Source organism: Chrysemys picta, chromosome 2 (assembly GCF_011386835.1).
Source record: "Chrysemys picta bellii isolate R12L10 chromosome 2, ASM1138683v2, whole genome shotgun sequence".
Lineage (NCBI taxonomy): Eukaryota > Metazoa > Chordata > Testudines > Emydidae > Chrysemys > Chrysemys picta.
In genome coordinates, this window is record NC_088792.1 from 280,558,357 (window position 1) to 280,578,271 (window position 19,915).

Sequence of the window (19,915 nt, forward strand, 5' to 3'; positions counted from 1 at the left end):
GACTAGATGACCTTCTGAGGTCCCTTCCAACCCTGATATTCTATGATTCTATGATTCTATGAAAATCATGAGTGATGTGGAGAAAGTGGATAAGGAAAAGTTATTTACTTATTCCCATAAAACAAGAACTAGGGGTCACCAAATGAAATTAATAGGCAGCAGGTTTAAAACAAATGCAAGGAAGTTCTTCTTCACACAGCATACAGTCAACTTGTGGAACTCCTTACCTGAGGAGGTTGTGAAGGCTAGGACTATAACAGCATTTAAAAGAGAACCGGATAAATTCATGGTGGTTAAAGTCCATTAATGGCTATTAGCCAGGATGGGTAAGGAATGGTGTCCCTAGCCTCTGTTTGTCAGAGGATGGAGATGGATGGCAGGAGAGAGATCACTTGATCATTGCCTGTTGGCCCACTCCCTCTGGGGCACCTGGCATTGGCCACTGTCGGTAGACAGGATACTGGGCTAGATGGACCTTTGGTCTGACCTGGTACGGCTGTTCTTATGTTCTTAAGTTCAAACTCAAAATGTTGTATTGTTACCTATTTAATACCAGTGCCTAATGAAAACTTAGTAGAAACTTGTTAAAGACTCAACATTACTCCTCTTCAATTCAAGTATGAGATCTCTCAGTATATACTCTCTGAGGCCACATTATGTCAACCAATAAAATCAAGGAAGACCAAACTTGACATTCCTAATATTTCTAGGGTTTAAAAAAAAAAGAAAAATTTTCAGAATTTATTTTTTCAGTTTTATATTACACAAAGAGCAAATAAGGGCACAACCCCAATTTCAAGCCACTTTGATTTTAATGTATATGTCTTACTTCACTAAATTAGACTATATTGTATTGTAAATACAGTGATTACATACCCACATTATAAAAAGCAAATTTGTATAGCCAGAAACAGCATTATAACCAATACAACATTTTCTAGTTTATCAAAAATGAAATCTGTACCTAATTCAATTTCTTACCTTGGTAGAGAGGTACTGATCTGCAGCCTTGGCAAAGCTGGAATGACTTCTACTGCACAGCCATTCGTCTTTAATCCTGGCAGGTTATCCAGAATACAATCACTGAAGACTCCAAAGACTGAAGTATGATAACCTATTTCAAGGTAGAAAAGAGCCAATTTGTCCTGAAACTATTTGTTTCATGATGGGATTAACTACAAAAGTTTAGTGACCAGGGTGGATTGATTTAAATCAAAGTGATGTAAATGACCAATTTTAATGATGATTGAAATCAACCAGCAGGAAACCTTTATTTAAAATCACTAATTTCAATCTTGTTTTGTATTTGTGCTTTAATTATTTTCCTAAACAAGGGTTGATTCTTATTGGTTGGTTATCATTAAAACGTTACCGCTAAATACAACCATTAGCTAAAAAAGTGCCAAGTTTTAGTATAACCAGGAGAATGTACTGTATCTAAATATATTATTCACGCAAGTATTTAAATTAACATACATTTAGGAAAATTTTCCTAATTGTCCGGGTGGTTAAGCACTAGAATAAATTCCCTAGGGAGGTTGTGGAATCTCCATCATTGGAGATTTAAGAGGAGGTTAGACAAACACCTGTCAGGAATGGTCTAGATAATACTTAGTCCTGCCATGAATGCAGGGGACTGGACTAATGACCCTCCCCCCCCCCCTTTTTTTTTTAACGTTAGAAAATGGTGAATGATTCATTCCTTATTTACTAAATGATTGATTTTTTTAGATGTGACTCATGTCAAGCTCTATTTGAATGAAAATTAGAATTCTATTAAAAATGCACAAAAACAGCATTTTAATTTTTTTAAATAAATCTACCTGAAAATGTGCTAGGTACATAAGATAAAAGTGTATATCAAAACACGTTTTGCATTTAAAACTAACTGATTTTTTCAAAGTTAGTAAATTGAACAGATTCTTTCTGGTCACACCATGTCCTTCAAGATTTTAGAACTAGTATATCTCATCTTCTCACATCTAGGTTTTATTTATAGATTGAAAGAGGAAAACTAACTTCCCTGCTTTCTCAACTCTCAATTGGTTTCTTAACTTTGAAGTAACTAGTCATTGAACTGAACTAGTTGAACAAACTGAAATGAAGAACAGTCTCTCTACGCCTGCAGAAGAGGCTATTGCCATCAAAAGTACTTCAAACAACTCTGGTTCCAGGTCCTTATCCAGTGACCTCTATCAGTTCAGTCATTTGACTCTCTTTTAAATTTCAGCAGCAAACATATAGAGCATATTTTTAATTTGCTTTAAATGATTTTAATAGATTTTAATAGAATTAAGCCTCAAATTAGGTTATCATAATTTCAAATTTAAATTTTAAATAGGTTTGCTTTTAAAACTTAAAAATGTTTTAATTTAAATTTTTATGTATTTAATCATTGATTTTTGTACACCCTGCTAGTGACCAGATTCTGTAAGGAAATTCACTTGCAAATCACAACCTCTCCTATTAAAATATCTTACACGGGTGGTAATAGAGAAACTTTGAAAAGCATTTTCAAATCCTTCTAAGAAAGACTCTATATAAGTATAATGTATCACATTGTATAGACAAATGTTATGCATGTACCCCTGTACTTTTGTCTTATGAAAGTAAGAGTCCATGATTTTCACACATTTTTAAAAAAATATAGTCATGAACTGATATTCAGGGACCTTATATTCTAGCAATGCTAGGAGTACAGGGTGTAGACAGACCAGCATTTTTAACACCATTGTCACATAACTAACGTTTTGGGTGCACAATCAGGGTTAATACCTGTAGGTGTTTTGGGTGTACAAGAAATGCAGGATCAGTTCTCAACAGTATCCAACAGTAAAAGAAAAAAATCCTTTAACTCTCCCAATGAAAAAAGCGTAAAAAATAACCCCTCATGTTTATGCCCTTAACTGATATTTAATTATGCTTTATTGAAGATCTGCAATTGCTGAAATGAAACTTGTTTCTTTAATTTTATCAGCAGTTACCTCAATACTATTTGGTGAGGAATCAATCTATACAATCTATACAACCTAAACTTGCAAGAAAACTCTAGTGTTAAACAAAAAGGTGTCGGAAAAATGTATGAATGATAAATGAGAACGTAAGGACAATTCACTACTGTTTTCCTTTACTGGAAAATAATTTTTGCCAAGACAGACAGTTGCAGGATAAGAAAACAAAACTACAAGAAATTTTGCAGAATAGGTTTGGCAATGTTCCCTAAAAATAAACAGTCATAGACAAAAAGTATGTTAATTTATCTTGGCACATGGGATTACCACCACCTCATTAAATATTCTGGTGTGAATACTGTATATAAAAGAGGACCAACAACAGCTGTAGGTCGCATAACCGCAATTAATTTTCTATATTCTGGTAATAAAATAACTAAGTGGTTTATCCCACAGTTTGGCAGAAACACTTTTGAACAGTTCAGTTTTCTCCTTTTAGTGATGAAGTATCTTGCAAAGAAAAAATGATGAGAACAAGAAAATAATAAACAGAAAGAAAAAAAAAAGGGAGAGAAAAGTACTGCCCAGTGGTCTGGGAGACATCCAAAAGTTTCTGATAATTGAGCATTCGGAAAAATGGAAGTGCTATTAACTAATGAGGCTAATGAGGGTCATCCTGTGGATTCAGATAACCAGGATTTTCAGATAAAGTGAATTTGGATAACAAATTATACTGTATATAGAAAAGGGAATCAAAGTGAAAAGATAAAGCCTCTTCGGAGTAAGTACTTTTTCTTTAATTCTGTTATTTACTAGTATGGTTGTTCTTCCATGACAGTATAAAATCTAAAGATTTCTGTCTAGGAATTTCTAAATGTCCTGAACAATCTGTATTGGTATTGGTTCATTCTTGTCAAACATCTCTCACTTTGCATGAAACATCTTTTTTCTAGAACTCAGCATTGGTATGTCAGTCTTTATCCCACCTAACTTAGGGACATGTATTACTTTTTTAATTTGATTCCCATTTATCACTATTGACACAGCCCTATTTCAGTTAATTAAATGAACTCTGCATTACAATAGACTCTGTACATTGCTACCTAAATCTTTCATATATAAGCAACTTGCGAAATCTTTTGTTATTTTACATGAATGTGTTTCATTAACAATATGCAGTGCAGTTGTAGCCATGTCGGTTCAAGAAGATTAGAGAGACAAGGTGGGTGAGGTAACACTTTTTATTGGACAGTTTTCTGTTGATGAGAAAGACAAGCTTTCGAGACACACAGAGCTCTTCTTAGGTCTGGTCTATACTACCCGCCTGAATCGGCGGGTAGAAATCGACCTCTCGGGGATCGATTTATCGCGTCCCATCAGGACGCGACAATCGATCCCCGAATCGGCGCTCTAACTCCACCAGCGGATGTGGTAGTAAGCACCGCCGACAAAAAGCCGCAGAAGTCGATTTTGCCGCCGTCCTCACAACGGGGTAAGTCGGCTGTGATACGTCTAATTCAGCTACGCTATTCACGTAGCTGAATTTGCGTATCTTAAATCGACTCCCCCCTGTAGTGTAGATGTACCCTTAGGGTCTTGGAGTATCTTTCACAGACCAGAAGAAGAGTACTGTGTGGCTCAAAAGCTTGTCTCTCTCATCAACAGAAGGTGGTCCAATAAAAACCTGTTACCTCACCCAACTTGTCTCGTCCATTAATGTCAACTGCAAGATTCACCTTGTTGTGCATACTCATGAAGCATTTTAAAAGTATTTTTTTCAATAGCAATTTGACTTAGTTTGCAGTAGACTATTCAGTTACGTAGCTTTCCCCCTTCCCCTCAGATTTAGCATTTTAATTTAGTAACAGCAATGAACACACACATCTAAACAAAAGTGATGTATTTCTGAAAATCATGGGTTATTGTCTCATTCTATGTAGAACTACCTTCTTGATGAAGGATTATTTTGTAAGTTCTTTTTAAATACTGACTTTGTGGAAATATAAAATAAATATTAATTTAACTACTACATCAAAAAGTCCACAATGCCATAAGATACTTGTGCCTATTTTCCTGATGAAAACTGTAAAAGATATAATCCTTACCATTGATAGTGATCTGCCCAGTATTCTGAGGAACACCAACAAGGGTCACTGGGTAGAGGCCAGATTCAGCAGGTAGAGAAAGAGCTGCAGGGAGAGATTCAAATTCTACTCCAGTTGTCAGGAGACCCTTGGAAAAAAAGTCAAATTTCTTCAGCATATATTAAAAGTACTACATTATTTTAATCTTTAAAAATTACTATAACAAATTCCTGGGATTGCTGAAGACATTTTAAAATTGCAAATAATTGTAATACTTTTTAGTAATCAATGAGCTAAGTATTTCATCTAGAATCTCTTCAAGATATGAACGTGTATTGGTGAGTATCTGAGTGCCTGCTGCTGGGACAGTTGGTCAGTTTGACCGTGTGCTTGATTGCTTGCTTGTTTGTTTGAAAAGTGTGAATTGGGAGTGCTTTGTTCCAGGTGGGCCTTGAGTGGGCCTGACTGGTATATAAGGGCAGTCAGCAGCAAACCAGCTGAGCGGCGAACAGCAGAGGCTAACAGCAGGAGTTTGCCTGGGAGCTGTCCACAGCACAGTATTCTTGCCGCCAAGTTAAAGAAGTATGGGCTGGATGAATGGACTGTAAGGTGGATAGAAAGCTGGCTAGATTGTCGGGCTCAACGTTTTTGAAGAACTTGTGGCTATGAATCCTTTCCAGCAGCTGTCCAGTTATGAGTGGGTCTGTTTCTCTGGACAGGGTACTGATTAGCATGTTATCTATGGATGAGCACAGGTGCATAAGATGTGACCTGCGACTTTCTGTGACTATTACCAGCCAGTTAAGACACTGGTTACAAAAGGCTGATCAGAAGGAAAAGTCTTGTACAGGAATGCAAATACTCTTTTTGCAAGTATGCAAAATACTCTTTTTGTCCGTGTCATGCTCAGGATTTTGTTAGAGTAAAATTTATTAGGTCTGTCGATTAATCTCAGTTAACTCACGCGATTAACTCAAAAATTAATCACAATTGATCACAGTTTTAATCGCACTGTTAAACAAGAGACTATCAATTGAAATATTTTGAATGTTTCTACATTTTCATATACATCTTGTATTCTGTGCTGTAACTGAAATCAAAGTGTATATTTCGATTACAAATATTTGCACTGTAAAAATGATAAACAGAAGAAATAGTAGTTTTCAATTCATCTCATACAAGTACTGTAGTGCAATCTTTTTGTCCTGAAAGTGCAACTTACAAATGTAGATTTTTTTTTGTTACATAACTGCACTCAAAAACAAAACAATGTAAAACTTCAGAGGCTACAAGTCCACTCAGTCCTACTTCTTGTTCAGCCAATTGCTAAGACAAACAAGTTTATTTACATTTACAGGAGATAATGCTGCCCTCCTCTTATTTACAATGTCACCAGAAAGTGAGAACAGACATTTGCATGGCACTTTTGTAGCCAGCACTGCAAGGTATTTACATGCCAGATATGCTAAACATTCATATGCCCCTTCATGCTTCGGCCACCATTCCAGAGTACATGTTTCCATGCTGATGTTGCTCATTAAAAACATAATGCGTTAATTAAATTCATGACTGAACTCCTGGGGGGGGAAATTGTATGCCCCCTGCTCTGTTTTACCCACATTCTGCCATATATTTCATATTATAGCAGTCTCTGACGACGACCCAGCACATATTGTTCATTTTAAGAACACTTTCACCACAGATTTCACAAAACGCAAAGAAGATACCAATGTGAGCTTTCTAAAGATAAATACAGCATTCGATCTCTCAATTCGCAGCTGGCTTAATATGCGAATAGGCATGTAGCATGAGGCATGCAAGACACAAATGGACACCCAGGGAGAGAGGTGACAGTTATCTGCCTATAAAACATTTTCGAGGTATGTCACCTCCTGTGACCTGCCTTAACTCCAAGACCTTAAGAGCATAATTTTTCATATAGATACATACATACATATAGATACATAACTCCTTAAATATTATGCATACATATATTTCATAATGATTATAACATGTAGAGCACTGGCTTTGGGCAGAAACTTCACGTCACCCTTTGGTGAACTATTATGCAGTTTGCAAATTGAGGGGATCCCTATATAACCTTATGCACCCCCTATGCTTTCTGCCAGCTGGCATCAAGGGGTCCTTGGGTCTCTCACTCCCAGACTGAAGTTTTACACCTTGCAAGAAATTATCTTGTTTTACAGAAAAATAAATATTGAGACTACCTCTGATGCACTGAAGCTGAAAGGAAGGAGTTTCTTAATTAACTAGAGGATGCCCATGTTATCAATTGTAATATATAATCATTCATGTCTTCCTGCCAGATAAAGCCCCTGGAGAATGCTTGATATCACAGTAGATAAACTGTCATTACTAACTTGGGGTCTGGGCTACACTATAAAGTTAGGATGAACCTGTGTGAGCATGTGTTTACACGAAAATTTGTCTCCAGCTGACACAAGCGCACCATTATAGTGACACAATAAAACCACCTCCCAGAACAGTGTAGAGTCATAGTCAACCTACTGAGGTCAACACAGTTCGAGTGTAGAGACCACATGACCTATGGGGATCCTAACAGTCCTCTAGCAGCTGTCCCACAATGCCCCATTCCCTGAGACAGTGACCGCTCTGGTCAGAATTTTATACTACTACCTCACATGTTTTTGAAATGCCCCTTTCGTAATTGCACACCTTGGCAAGCACACCTAGCAGCATACTCTAGCTGTGTGCAACTGTCCAACCAACCACACTGGCTCCATCTACTAGATGCGCTCCTACCTGCAGTAGACAAGTAGTACTGGATCTCCAGGGCCTGTGCAAAGACGACGCTGTCCAAGCACAGCTACAGACCAGTCATAGAAACATGGACAACTACAAGAATATTGTGCAGGGGATGCAGGATAAAGGGTACGACAGGGATCAGCAGGAGTGCTGTATGAAAGTGAAATTCACCAGGGAACCACAAGGCCCACCACAGATCTGGTGCTGCCCTGCAGACCTACCACTTTTACAATGAACAGCATGCCATACTTGGCACAGACCGAGGCAGAGACCCCCACTGTGAAAGTGAGAAGGAGGAGCAAGACGACATGTCAGGGGACTCCAGCCATACCGCAAGCCAGGACCCATTTGAGACTCTGCCAGAGTCTAGTCAGTCCCACCAGGTGAACGCAGATAAGCCTGATAAAGGGGAAGTGAACTCAGGTAAGTGTGTACATGCATTTTTCCTTACAATATTTAAATTTAAAGATTGCACCCAGTCCATTCCCAAGTTCACGAGACAAAAGTAACAATTCGTCATTGTTTACTCATACGAGAAAAGGTACAGGTACAACAAACAGAAGTGAAGTTGGCATCTGCTTTTCATTCCCCTGTTGAGTTCGGTGGGGATGAAGGGGCTATGCAGAGCATTGTGTTTACATACATAAGCTGCTCTGACCAGCCCACATTGACATTGGTGAAGTGTCCCCGATGAGCCCCCAATGCTTGCACAACTACAGAAAAGTAGCCTTGTCAGAGATGCCAGACACCAAGAAGTGTCATATGGGTTTGAGAGATTTAAAAAAAGGCACAAAAATTATGTTATATACATGGCATTCTGAGAAAGTTCCAAGCTGGGGACTTGACCCTACCTCCCAGAGATCCCTGTGAGAATCATTTTTGTCCCATGACACATTGCAAAAAAGTTTCCCAAAAGGCACTGAGCTGGACAGTGATGTGTGGCACACAGACACCTACTCGTGGTGCACCACACTTTGCAGCAACGCAAGCATTCCTGGTGAGTGGATGCAGCAACAACAAAAGCAGCCAAGCACACATGCCTTTGACCAATATACAAATTTGGGCAGCTGTACATCAAATTAACTTCCATTGAGCACAGTTTGTAGCGTAGACATGACCTCAGACGGGGCAAGTTTAAGATAACATTTCTAAATGTGCAACGGTCCTGCCAAAGTTAAAACTACATCAGTTGTACTTGTAGATAACTGTGTACTCATTTGCTGTCAAATATATTTCACATTCAATTAAAAAAATTAATACAATATACAACTGATTATTTTCACATAACTGGGAGTTCGGATAATGGAGAGGGAAGGAGCCATTCATCAGTGGGATGGCCTCCCCTGTTGCCAGGGCTCCTCCTCCAAGTCTTGGTCTGCGTCTCTGCTCTGCCCCACTCACTTGCTCCCATGACCGGAGCTGCAGAGGGTTCTCTCCGCTGGCGCAGGGGTGCTGAAACCCATCCCTGCCAGCACAGGGAGCCCTCTGTAGCACCACTGCCATGGCCCTGTTCACTCATTCCCATGATGGCAGGGCTGCAGAGGACTCCCTGCGCTGCCAAAGGAGCCATTCAGCAACAGGAGGCCTCCCCCACAGCAGGGGGCTTGTCATCCTCTCACGCCTCACAGTCCTGGCCAGGGGTCTCTGCTTTTTTTATCTGAATCTCTGAATTATCCAAATCCCTTTCTTGTCTTCCAGCATGAGATACATGCCCTCTGCAGCTAATGTGAATGTTCAAATAATAGAGTTTCAGGTAAATGGGAGTATACTGTACTATTTCTGAATTTGTAATGAATCTCAACTGAGAGCCACTCTTTCCTATATTAGTAACCGAGTTTTTGTTTTGTTTTAGTTATATAAAATATATAACTATAGTCTAACGATAGTAACATAACTATAAAACACAAAAAAATAGCCAGTTACACATATATATAAAAAATATGAAAACTGAAAAACAATGTTTAGATATATTCTAAAAGCTGAATGCCTACAAAATATATAAATCAAATCCATATAAGCATAAATGTAACAGACTACTTAAAACATTAAAAACTTTGCCAGGGAGTCCCTAGGAATGGTGTCCCTAGACTCTGTCAGAGGGTGGAGTTGGATGGCAGGAGAGAGATCACTTGATCATTACCTGTTAAGGTTCACTCCCTCTGGGGCACCTGGCATTAGCCACTGTTGGTAGACAGGATACTGGGCTAGATGGACCTTTGGTCTGACCCAGTTCTTATGTTGTGGGGGAGCACATGGGAGAGTTAGGACAAAAAAAATACTATAATTAAGTTCAATTAAAATTTCATCTTAGATTGAATCAATATGCAACAAGTTTCCATGGAAATTCTGATGAATATTAAACTGTAGTAGCATAGGTTAATTATGCCTAGTTAGAATACATTGTTTATAATAGTCACAACATGCTTGCAATGATTATCTATTGTAGTAAATTTCCAAATATAAATCACTTTTATGCATGAAGACCACATAAGGACCACATAAAAAAAATAAAATCTGCATAATGACAAATAATGGAAAAGTCTGTCATGACCTAAAGTGTAATTTAAATTGAAAGGGGCAAATATAGTCAAATTGTTAAAATAGCGTAGTCTGGTAAAATAAAACCGAAACTAATAATTTTTACTCAGTGCAACTTCTGGTATTATGGAATCTGCTAATGCTGTAGCAAGTTAAAGATCTCTCAGCATTTATTACTTCTATGTTTTGCTTTTAAAGGATTTTGTAATTCTCCTGTAAAAAATCACTGTAGCTGAAATGTGACATGCACTACCCCAGTCTAGTAACAGTCCCTAATTTTGAAACATTTTAAAAATTATTCAGACTTATCTGAAAACCTGAATAAACTCCACTGAGCTGATACTAAGCCTTTGGGTCTTCAGTACCAGGCGAATTTTCTCAGTTAAGAAAAGATTAACTTTTCACATAGCTTGCTGTTCTCACTCTCCACTTACCAGACACTTTCAAAGCTCCTTTGGGTATTGGGTGGTTCAGTTCCTCCAGGGTATATCTACACTGCATCTGAGAGCAAATAACCCAGTCCTGGTCCACAGGCTTGTGGTGATGCAGCTCACAGTAGCCCACTAAAAATAGCAGTGTAGACATGCAACTCAGGCTGGAGCTAGGGTTCTCAAGCTAGGTAGGGGTTGTGCTCGAGCATGTTCTCCAGCCTGAGCCACAATATCTAAACAGCTGTTTTTAGCACCCTACCACAAGCCCCACTACCACAAATCTATGGACCCAGGCTCATTCCCAGATACAATATAGACTTAGCCCCAGAAGCTAACTCCAGAATAGCAGAATGTGTCTCAGCTGCTAAATGGATCTCTGTGGCTCCATGTCTTGTGATGTTGCAGCACTCAACCACAGCAGCTCTGTTTTGCACTTCAGCATCTGGTGCTTTGCAATTCCACAGGTATTCTGTGGAAACTTCTCTGATAATCTTATTGATTGCTATCTGGTCAAAGCTCTGACAGATCTCCATGTGTTCTCTGGGGTTTGGGTGGTGGAAAGCTCTCCATACAGCTCTAGTTCTGGCATTGATTTTAGGAGCCTTATTTTTCAAACCTTACTTTCCACAGCCCAATTATTCTATCTGCCCAAAATCTCCTCAGGCACAACATAAAACTTGGTTCAACCTAATTTGGACCACCGTCATCTGTTCTTTAACTGCTATACACTTTGAAATGAAGTCAATTTATCTTCCCCATCCCTCAATTTTATCCAGTCTAGCAGATGTCTTGGTTGTCATCTTGTGTAAATTAGTCCCAGTGATCTGACACAGGTCAAGATTCTCCAATCTTCCTCCTGCAAGGCTTCCAAAGCTAGGAAAAGGCAGTTCCTTCCTACCAGTCAGTCTTCTAACATCCTTCCACAGCAGCTCCAAGGGCAGCCATTGAAAAAAATTCTTATTACATCCACTCTTCTATATTTTTGCCACAGACATGTTCTAGAATGATCGTGCCTGAGGGAGCATCCACTCCTCTTTACTACTTAGCTGAATATTGTCAGCACATCATTCAGATTAAGTAAATTTACTCACAATATTGGTTACAAAAACCTCAATCCTTAAATATGGGACTTTATAATCCTTCCAAAAATGTTTGTTTTAAGATTTGTTTTCCACTGAGCTTCGAAACATTTTATTTTTCCAAATGTCCACTGGTGATATTTTCATTAATACCCTTACTTATTTAATTTCACAGTATTGTTCAATTATAATAGTATATATAGTTGGAAGTTCTTGGGAAGGGGAATTCACAGGAAATGGTCCTCCCTGGGTAAGAAATGCAGTACATAAAATCCAAACAAATAGATCATTTTGTTCCAAAGAGAATAAAGCAGTCCTTAATATTTCCTTAAGCAATTCCAAATGCTTTAGGGAAATTAAAACTCAAATTTCCTTTAGAACAACCACTTTTTGCTATTTTAACTCACTTTACAGATAGTAAAAGCAACGAGGAGTCCTTGTGGCACCTTAGAGACTAACAAATTTATTTGGGCATAAGCTTTTGTGGGCTGAAACCCACTTCATCAGATGCATGGAGTGGATAGTGTGTATAGAACAAAGTTAGTCCCCTTCAGAAACCATCTGCTTCTACTACATGACCCTGCAGGGAAACCATAATTATGAATGTGACACTTCACAATTCCCATGAGAAAAAACTGATCTTATAAAAGAGAGAATTACAACTTCATTACAGTCTCAGCTAGAAAGAGAAGATGGATTATGAGAGAATTTTTTTAACCAAAAACTCTACAAAAATCAGCAAAGGCAATACAAACAAACTGCCTTTTACATAAGCATTGCTTTTCTTTCAAGTTTTCCCTTATGTAGAAGTCTTTTCAAGTTTTAAGTATATCCGGTAAATGAAAAAAACTTATTTACTGTAACTGTGCTTCTTCGAGAGGTGATGCAGACATGTATTTCACCTAGGTGCACAGAGAATTTTGCCTACCAGTATCCACAGGGGGCAGTGCTCATGCCTCGTGGTTATAGCCCCCTTCCCCAGGCTATATGAGGCAGCATCACCCTGGCCTCCCTCAGTTCCTTTGCACTGAAAACCCAGAGACTACACTCCAATGCAGAGGGGACAGAGGATGGATCATGGAATATGTATGTGCTTCACACCTCAAAGAACAGTAAACAACTGTTCCTTCTTTGAAGAGATGCAGCCATGTGTTCCACTTAGGTGATTCACAGGCAGTACCCACCACATGAGGCAGGACTCTGAGTCTACTAGACAAGGACTGCAGGACCACCCTAACAAAGCTTGCATCCGCCCTGAATGATGTGATAATGTCATAATGGTTTGTAAATGTATGTATAAATGACCACATAGCCTGGCGAATGTCCAATATTGAGAAGAGAACTGCTGTTGACATTGCTTGCGCTCTCGTAGAATGAGTTCGCAACCACTGAGCCAAAGCTATTTCATATGCACTCATGATACAGGATGTTATCTATTTAGAGGTCATCTCTGAAGAGACCACTTGACCACCCCTCATATGATCTGCATAGGACTAACAAGCAAGGCAAAGCATGAAAGATACAGCATGAAAGATACGAGGCTAGACATTGTCTGACATCTAATGGATGGAGACACTGTTCTTCCAGAGATGAATGTGGCTTAGGAAGGGATACAGGTAAATATACTACCTGATTCAAATGAAACTGAAAAAGCACTTAAGACAAAAACTGGGAGTGTGGTCATAAAGTCACTGTCTTTGGAGAAATGTATGTAAGGAGGCTCTACTGTCAGAGCCTGCAAGTCTCTGACTCTCCTTGCAGATGTTATTGCTAGCTGAAATGCAGTCTTCAGACAAAATTGGAAAAGGACAAGATGCCAGGGGCTTGAACAGAGACCCCATTAAAGCCTCTAGTAGCGCATTACGGTCCCACAGAAGAACGAGTTCTCAGACTGAAGATGGAGAGAAGAAGCCCTTTAAAGAATCTTGCTACCATGGTATTGGAGAAGACTGATCTTCCCTGAATGGGAGTGATGAAAAGCTGATATCGCTGCCAGATCCATTTTCAATGAGCTAAGTGCCAGTCTGAATGACTGAAGGTGCAGCAGGTAACTCCAAGATGTCCTGGATGGAAGCCAGCATCAATTGCATTCTGCAGGCCAATAACCAGACCTAAGACTGCTTCCATTTCGCTGCATAGGCCATTCTGATAGAGCTTTCTACTGTTGAGTAGGATCTGTTGAACAGTTGCCAAACACCACTCTTCCTCCTCATTTAACCACAAAGTAGTCACATCATGAGATGCAGGGAGCGGAGTGTGGGATGCAGTGTGCAGTCCCGCTGTCTCAGGGGAAGGAAAGGCTGACCAAACATGTGCTACAGATGATGACGATGACGACGACGAAGGCCACCATAGTGGCGCCTCTGCACAGCCAGTGTGTACACCCAAAAGGACTATAGGGTAGCCCTAGAATCCTTGAAGGAGTGCAGAGTCTCGTCCACCTTGTCCAAAAACAGCACTTGGCCATCAAAGGGAAAATCCTCTTTGGCCTGCTGCACATTGGGAGCAATGCCTGAATTCTGGAGCCAGGAAGCCCTTCTCATGGTCACCACCAAGGCCATCACTCTGGCCAAAGTATCCATGAAGTCCAGCATGGACTGCAACAAAGGCTTAGCCACCAAGCAGCCTTCGGTGACAAATCCCTAAAATTCCTCTCTCGAGGCTTTGGACACCTGGTCTGCAAACTTAGACATAGCTGTCCAGCTCACAAAGTCATACTTCGACAGCAATGCCTGCCAGTTAGCAAACCGCATCTGCAAAGAAGAGGTGTAAATCTTCCTGCCCATCAGATCCATTTGTTTAGAGTCCTTATTCTTGGGAGTGGACTTAAACATGCCCAGCCGGGCTCTATCGTTCACCACAGTTACGACCAGGGAATCTAGGGGAAGATGGGACTACATACCTTCAAATCCCTGCACCAGAACAAAATAGCACTTCTCCATGTGCTTTGCTGCTGGTGGTTATCGAAGCTGGTGTGCTCCAGAGGACCTTAGCAGGCTCAAAGAGCGCATCATTAATAGGAAAGGTGACTCTCCCAGGGGCAGACAGCTGCAAGATACCCACTAACTTGTGGGATCTCTTACAGGAACTCCGCTTGAATACCTAAGGAAGCGGCCACATGCTGGAAAAAGTTCTGGTATACCTTGAAATCCTCTTGTATCAAAAGTGAGGAAGAGCTAGGCTCTGCAGAATTATCCAGGGATGAAGATGAAGCAGTTAACTGGGCCTGGGCCAGAGCCAGATCCTGCTCCAGGACTGATGGGCCTCGACAGGACAATACTGGAGGCTCCGCTGGGGAAGGCTCACCGGTGCCTTGGTCTGTGGCGGATCGACGACCACTGCCACAGTTCTGGTCAGTGATCTTGCCTTCAATTGAAGCAATGAATGGGGCCTCCGCAACTGAACAGTCCACAGATTCCATGCAGGCCACTGGTACGGATAGGGCATTGGCGGCCAGTAGGCACTGGGCTGAGACCTGTCCCAATTGTGAGAGGAGCACCAATCCTGGTACCCATAGTGCTCCAGGAACAGCCCCTGATGCAGGTTTGGAGATGGAGAGCAAGAGAAGGAAAATCCTGACCTGGACAACAAAGAGTCCCAAGCTTTAGATATCAATACAGAGCCAATCCTGAGGCTGCGAGCAACTGGTCTGACTCATCTGTAACCCAGAATGACGAGGGAGCTGGCACCAACAGTGGAAACCGTGCCAGTGTCACTTAGTCACCATCGTTTCCAGTGCTGGAAGTGGTGTCGACCCGGAGGTCAGCAGTGCTACCTAGGCAACGGACAGTGCCGAATTGGAGGGTAGCAAGTGCCACCATGGTAACGTGAGTGGCACCGGTCACAGGGGTGACAAAGACAGTCCTGGTGCCGGGGAGGTCTGTTGCGCCGAGCACAGCACCATTTCCACTGATTATAAAACGGAAACATTGGGATACAGTGCTGACAGACTTGCAGATTCAGCAGTCCACCCAGCCAATGGAGCTATAAAATATGCAGCTCCTGCAAAGTCCTGGATCAAGAGCAAGGTCAGGACAGAAAGGTCCATTGCCACCTGATACTCCACTGGTGCACAAACAGCCGGTGCTGGCATCACCCTTGTCAGTACTGGAAGCAACAGAGACGGAACTGGAATCAATGGTACAAGGTCTCTGACCTCCTTGCACAGTACCAGGGAGCAGATGACAGGACCTGCTCCAACCTGCACACCGGCATTCACCCCATGCTGATCCACCGCTCCTTCTGGAAGAGGAAGATGAGACCCAACGCGACCTGGAGTGTCCTTGGTCTATCTTATACAACCTTTTCCCTCTGCACACTTGATGGGGGAACGACTCCTCCATCTCTTCAGAGATGCATCAGTTCCCGCATGTGATATGGCAGCACTCTCAGAACCCGAGGGTGACCTCCGATCTAATAAGGGCCTCGGTGCCAAAGCAGGCCAGATGACCTGGTCAAGCAAGTGCTGCTTCAGACAAGGATCCTTGCCACCTGAGTCCGTTTGGTGAACCATCTGCAAATCAAACAACTCCTTGATGTGGACTTCACCTAGGCATAGCAAGCACCACATGTGGGGATGGTTGTGGATCAATTCCCCCCCCCCCCCCCAAGACAGAAAGGTTTAAACCTTGGGAAATAGTTAAACCACAGCTACCTAACATTAAATCTAACTAACACTATATTAAGGGTACTAATTAACTATATTCACCTAGAAAAATCACTAAAAATAGAAGGATTCTGACGTGAAAACCACACAGAGCTCTGACTACAGCCACAGTCAATAAGAAGGAACGGTCAGAAGAACGGGGGTCAAGGCAGGGCCACTTCATACAGCCAGGGGAGGGGCTATGGCCAGGAGGCTTGACCGTCGCCCTTCTACTGGTACTGCTAGGCAAAATTCTCCTGGTCCAGGGCACTGGGAACACACATACTTAAGTAGAATACATGGCTGCATCTACCTCTAAGAATGACAATTTTTCTAGTTCTGATCACCATGTTAGCCATCTGGCATTAGGGTTCTACAACTTTATGCACTGCCAAATTGGCATCTGAGTTTGCCTTCTGAGCTCTCTAGACCAGGGGTAAGCAACCTATGGCACGCGTGCCGAAGGCAGCACGCGAGCTGATTTTCAGTGGCGCTCACGCTGCCAGGGTCCTGGCCACCAGTCTGGGGGGGCTCTGCATTTTAAAATAATTTTAAATGAAGCATCAAATATTTTAAAAACCTTATTTACTATACATACAATAGTTTAGTTCTATATTATCGACTTATAGAAAGAGACCTTCTAAAAACGTTAAAATGCATTACTGGCACGCGAAACCTTAAATTAGAGTGAATAAATGAAGTCTCGGCACACCACTTCTGAAAGGTTGCCGACTCCTGCTCTAGACTATCAACAGTTCAGACTAGGGTGGGGAGGAAGGAACAGAGGACTGGAGGGCTAACAAGGTGAAGGAGCAAGGGGCTGGAGTTAAGCAAGTTCACTGATGACACTAAGCTGGGGGGAGAGGTAGATACACTGGAGGGTAGGAATAGGGTCCAGAGTGACCTAGAAAAATTGGAGGATTGGGCCAAAATAAATATGAGGTTCAACAAGGACAAGTGCAGAGTCCTGCACTTAGGAAGGAAGAATCCCATGCACCACTACAGTCTGGGGACTGACTGGCTAAGCAGCAGTTCTGCAGAAAAGGACCTGGGGATTACAGTAGACGAGAAGCTGGATACGAATCAGCAGTGTGCCCTTGTTGCCAAGAAGGCCAATGGCATATTGGGCTGCATTAGCAGCAGCATTGCCAGCAGACCGAGGGACTTGATTATTCCCCTCTATTTGGTACTGGTGAGGCCTCATCTGGAGTACTGTGTCCAGTTTTGGTCCCCCCACTATAGAAGGGATGTGGAATCCAGTGGAGGGCAACGAAAATGATTAGGGGGCTGGGGCACATGACTCACAAGGAGAGGCTGAGGGAACTGGGGTTATTTAGTCTGCAGAAGAGAAGAGTGAGGGGGGATTTGATAGTGGCCTTCAACTACCTGAAGGGGGGTTGCAAAGAGGATAGAACTAGGCTGTTCTCAGTGGTGGTAGATGACAGAACAAGGAGCAATGGTTTCAAGTTGCAGTGGGGGAGGTTTATCTTCGATATTAGGAAACACTATTCCACTAGAAGGGTGGTGAAGCACTGGAATGGGTTACCTAGGGAGGTGGTGGAATCTCTGTCCTTAGAGGTTTTTAAGGCGAGACTTGACAAAGCCCTGGCTGGAATGATTTAGTTGGTGTTGGTCCTGCTTTGAGCAGGGGATTGGACTAAATGACCTCCTTAAGTCTCTTCCAACCCTAATATTCTATGATTTAAATAATAGTAATGTGTATGTAATATATGTGTGTGCGCCCACATATACATGCTCTGTATGTATATAATGGTGGATCCTCAAAAAAGACCAAATACAGTTGGTGTGTTGCAGAAGATTCTCCTAAAAACAAAAAGCTAACTTATTTTCAGCCTCTTTAAGGCATCTATACCATGGTCATCCTTACAGTCTCTAAATGCTAACTATAAGGACAAATTGTGATGGATAACTCTGCATGTGTGCATCTCATTTTATATTCCTGAAAGTTTCACAGTCCCTATGTTTACAAAGGGTTTTGAATCCTACTCCCAGTTTAACCACCTTTGTAAAACAACAAAAAGCAAAGCAAAGCAAAGTTTAAAATGAACTCATTATGACCCCTAAGATATAACTACTAGGGCTGTCGATAAATCACAGTTAACTCACATGATTAACTCAAAAAAATTAATCACGATTAATCACACTGTTAAACAGAATATGAATTGAAATGTATTAAATATTTTTGGATGTTTTTCTACATTTTCAAATATATTGATTTCAATTACAACAGAATACAAAGTGTACAGTACTCACTTTGTTTTTATTACAAATATTTGCACTGTAAAAATGATAAACAAAAGATTTAGTATTTTTCAATTAACCTCATACAAGCATTGTATAGTGCAATCTCTATCATGAAAGTGCAATTTACAAATGTAGGGGGTTTTTGTTATATAACTGCACTCAAAAACAAAACACTGTAAAAACTTTAGCGTCTACAAGTCCACTCAGTCCTACTTCTTGTTCATCCAATCACTAATACAAACAAGTTTGTTTACATATACGGGAGATAATGCTGCCCATTTCTTAATTACAATGTCACGTGAAAGTGAGAATAGGTGCTCGCATGGCACTGTTGTAGCTGACGGTGCAAGATATTTACGTGCCAGATGCGCTAAAGCTTCATATGCCTCTTCATGCTTTGGCCATCATTCCAGAGGACATACTTCCATGCTGCTGATGCATGTTAAAAAAATAATGCGTTAATTTAATTTGTGACTGAACTCCTTGGGGGGAGAATTGTATGCCCCCTACCCTGTTTTAGCCACATTCTGCCATATATTTCATGTTATAGCAGTCTCTGACGACGACCCAGCACATGTTGTTCGTTTTAAAAAACACTGTCATAAACAGACAGTTAAGGGTTAATGCCTATTTTACCTGTAAAGGGTTAAGAAGTTCACCTAGCCTAGCTGACACCTGACCAGAGGAACCAATGGGAGGACAAGATGGTTCAAAGGGAAGGAGAAAAGTTCCCTTTGTCTGCTGAGTTTCACTTTGGACCGGAGTGGGCAAGATTTTCCAGAATTCAGCCTCTTATTAAGTAGGGAGTATTAGTGAAGGAAATAAATAGGTTTATGTTTTTTTCTTTGTAACCTGTCTTGTGCAATTAGAGGAATAGTCAAATTGGGTATTTTGGGTATTTTTTTTTTTTTGGGTGTAACTAAGCGTTTGCCCAGGGGAACATCCTCTGTGTTTGGAATCTGTTGTCCGTGAGAGTAGCTGGTATGCTAATCTCTCCCAGAGGGTTTTCTTTTACCTTTCTTTTCTTTAATTAAAAGCCTTTTTCTTAATACCGGATTGATTTTTCCTTGTTTTTAGATCCAAGAGGGTTGGATCTTGATCCACCAGGAGTTGGTGGGAGAAAGGAGGGGGGATG

General features: G+C 41.0%; 1 protein-coding gene across 8 annotated transcripts in view; it reads right to left on the minus strand.

The window, feature by feature from the left end:
- TRAPPC9 (trafficking protein particle complex subunit 9) overlaps window positions 1–19,915 on the minus strand; it is an 852,706-nt gene that overhangs the window by 710,648 nt on the left and 122,143 nt on the right. For all 8 annotated transcript variants that reach the window (XM_065586245.1, XM_005291042.5, XM_005291041.5 and 5 more), the window contains exons 13-14: window positions 5,057–5,183; window positions 982–1,114 (exon numbers count right to left, since the gene is read on the minus strand). In XM_065586245.1, the coding sequence (XP_065442317.1) occupies window positions 982–1,114; window positions 5,057–5,183 (260 nt within the window). The remainder of the gene's footprint in view (window positions 1–981; window positions 1,115–5,056; window positions 5,184–19,915) is intronic.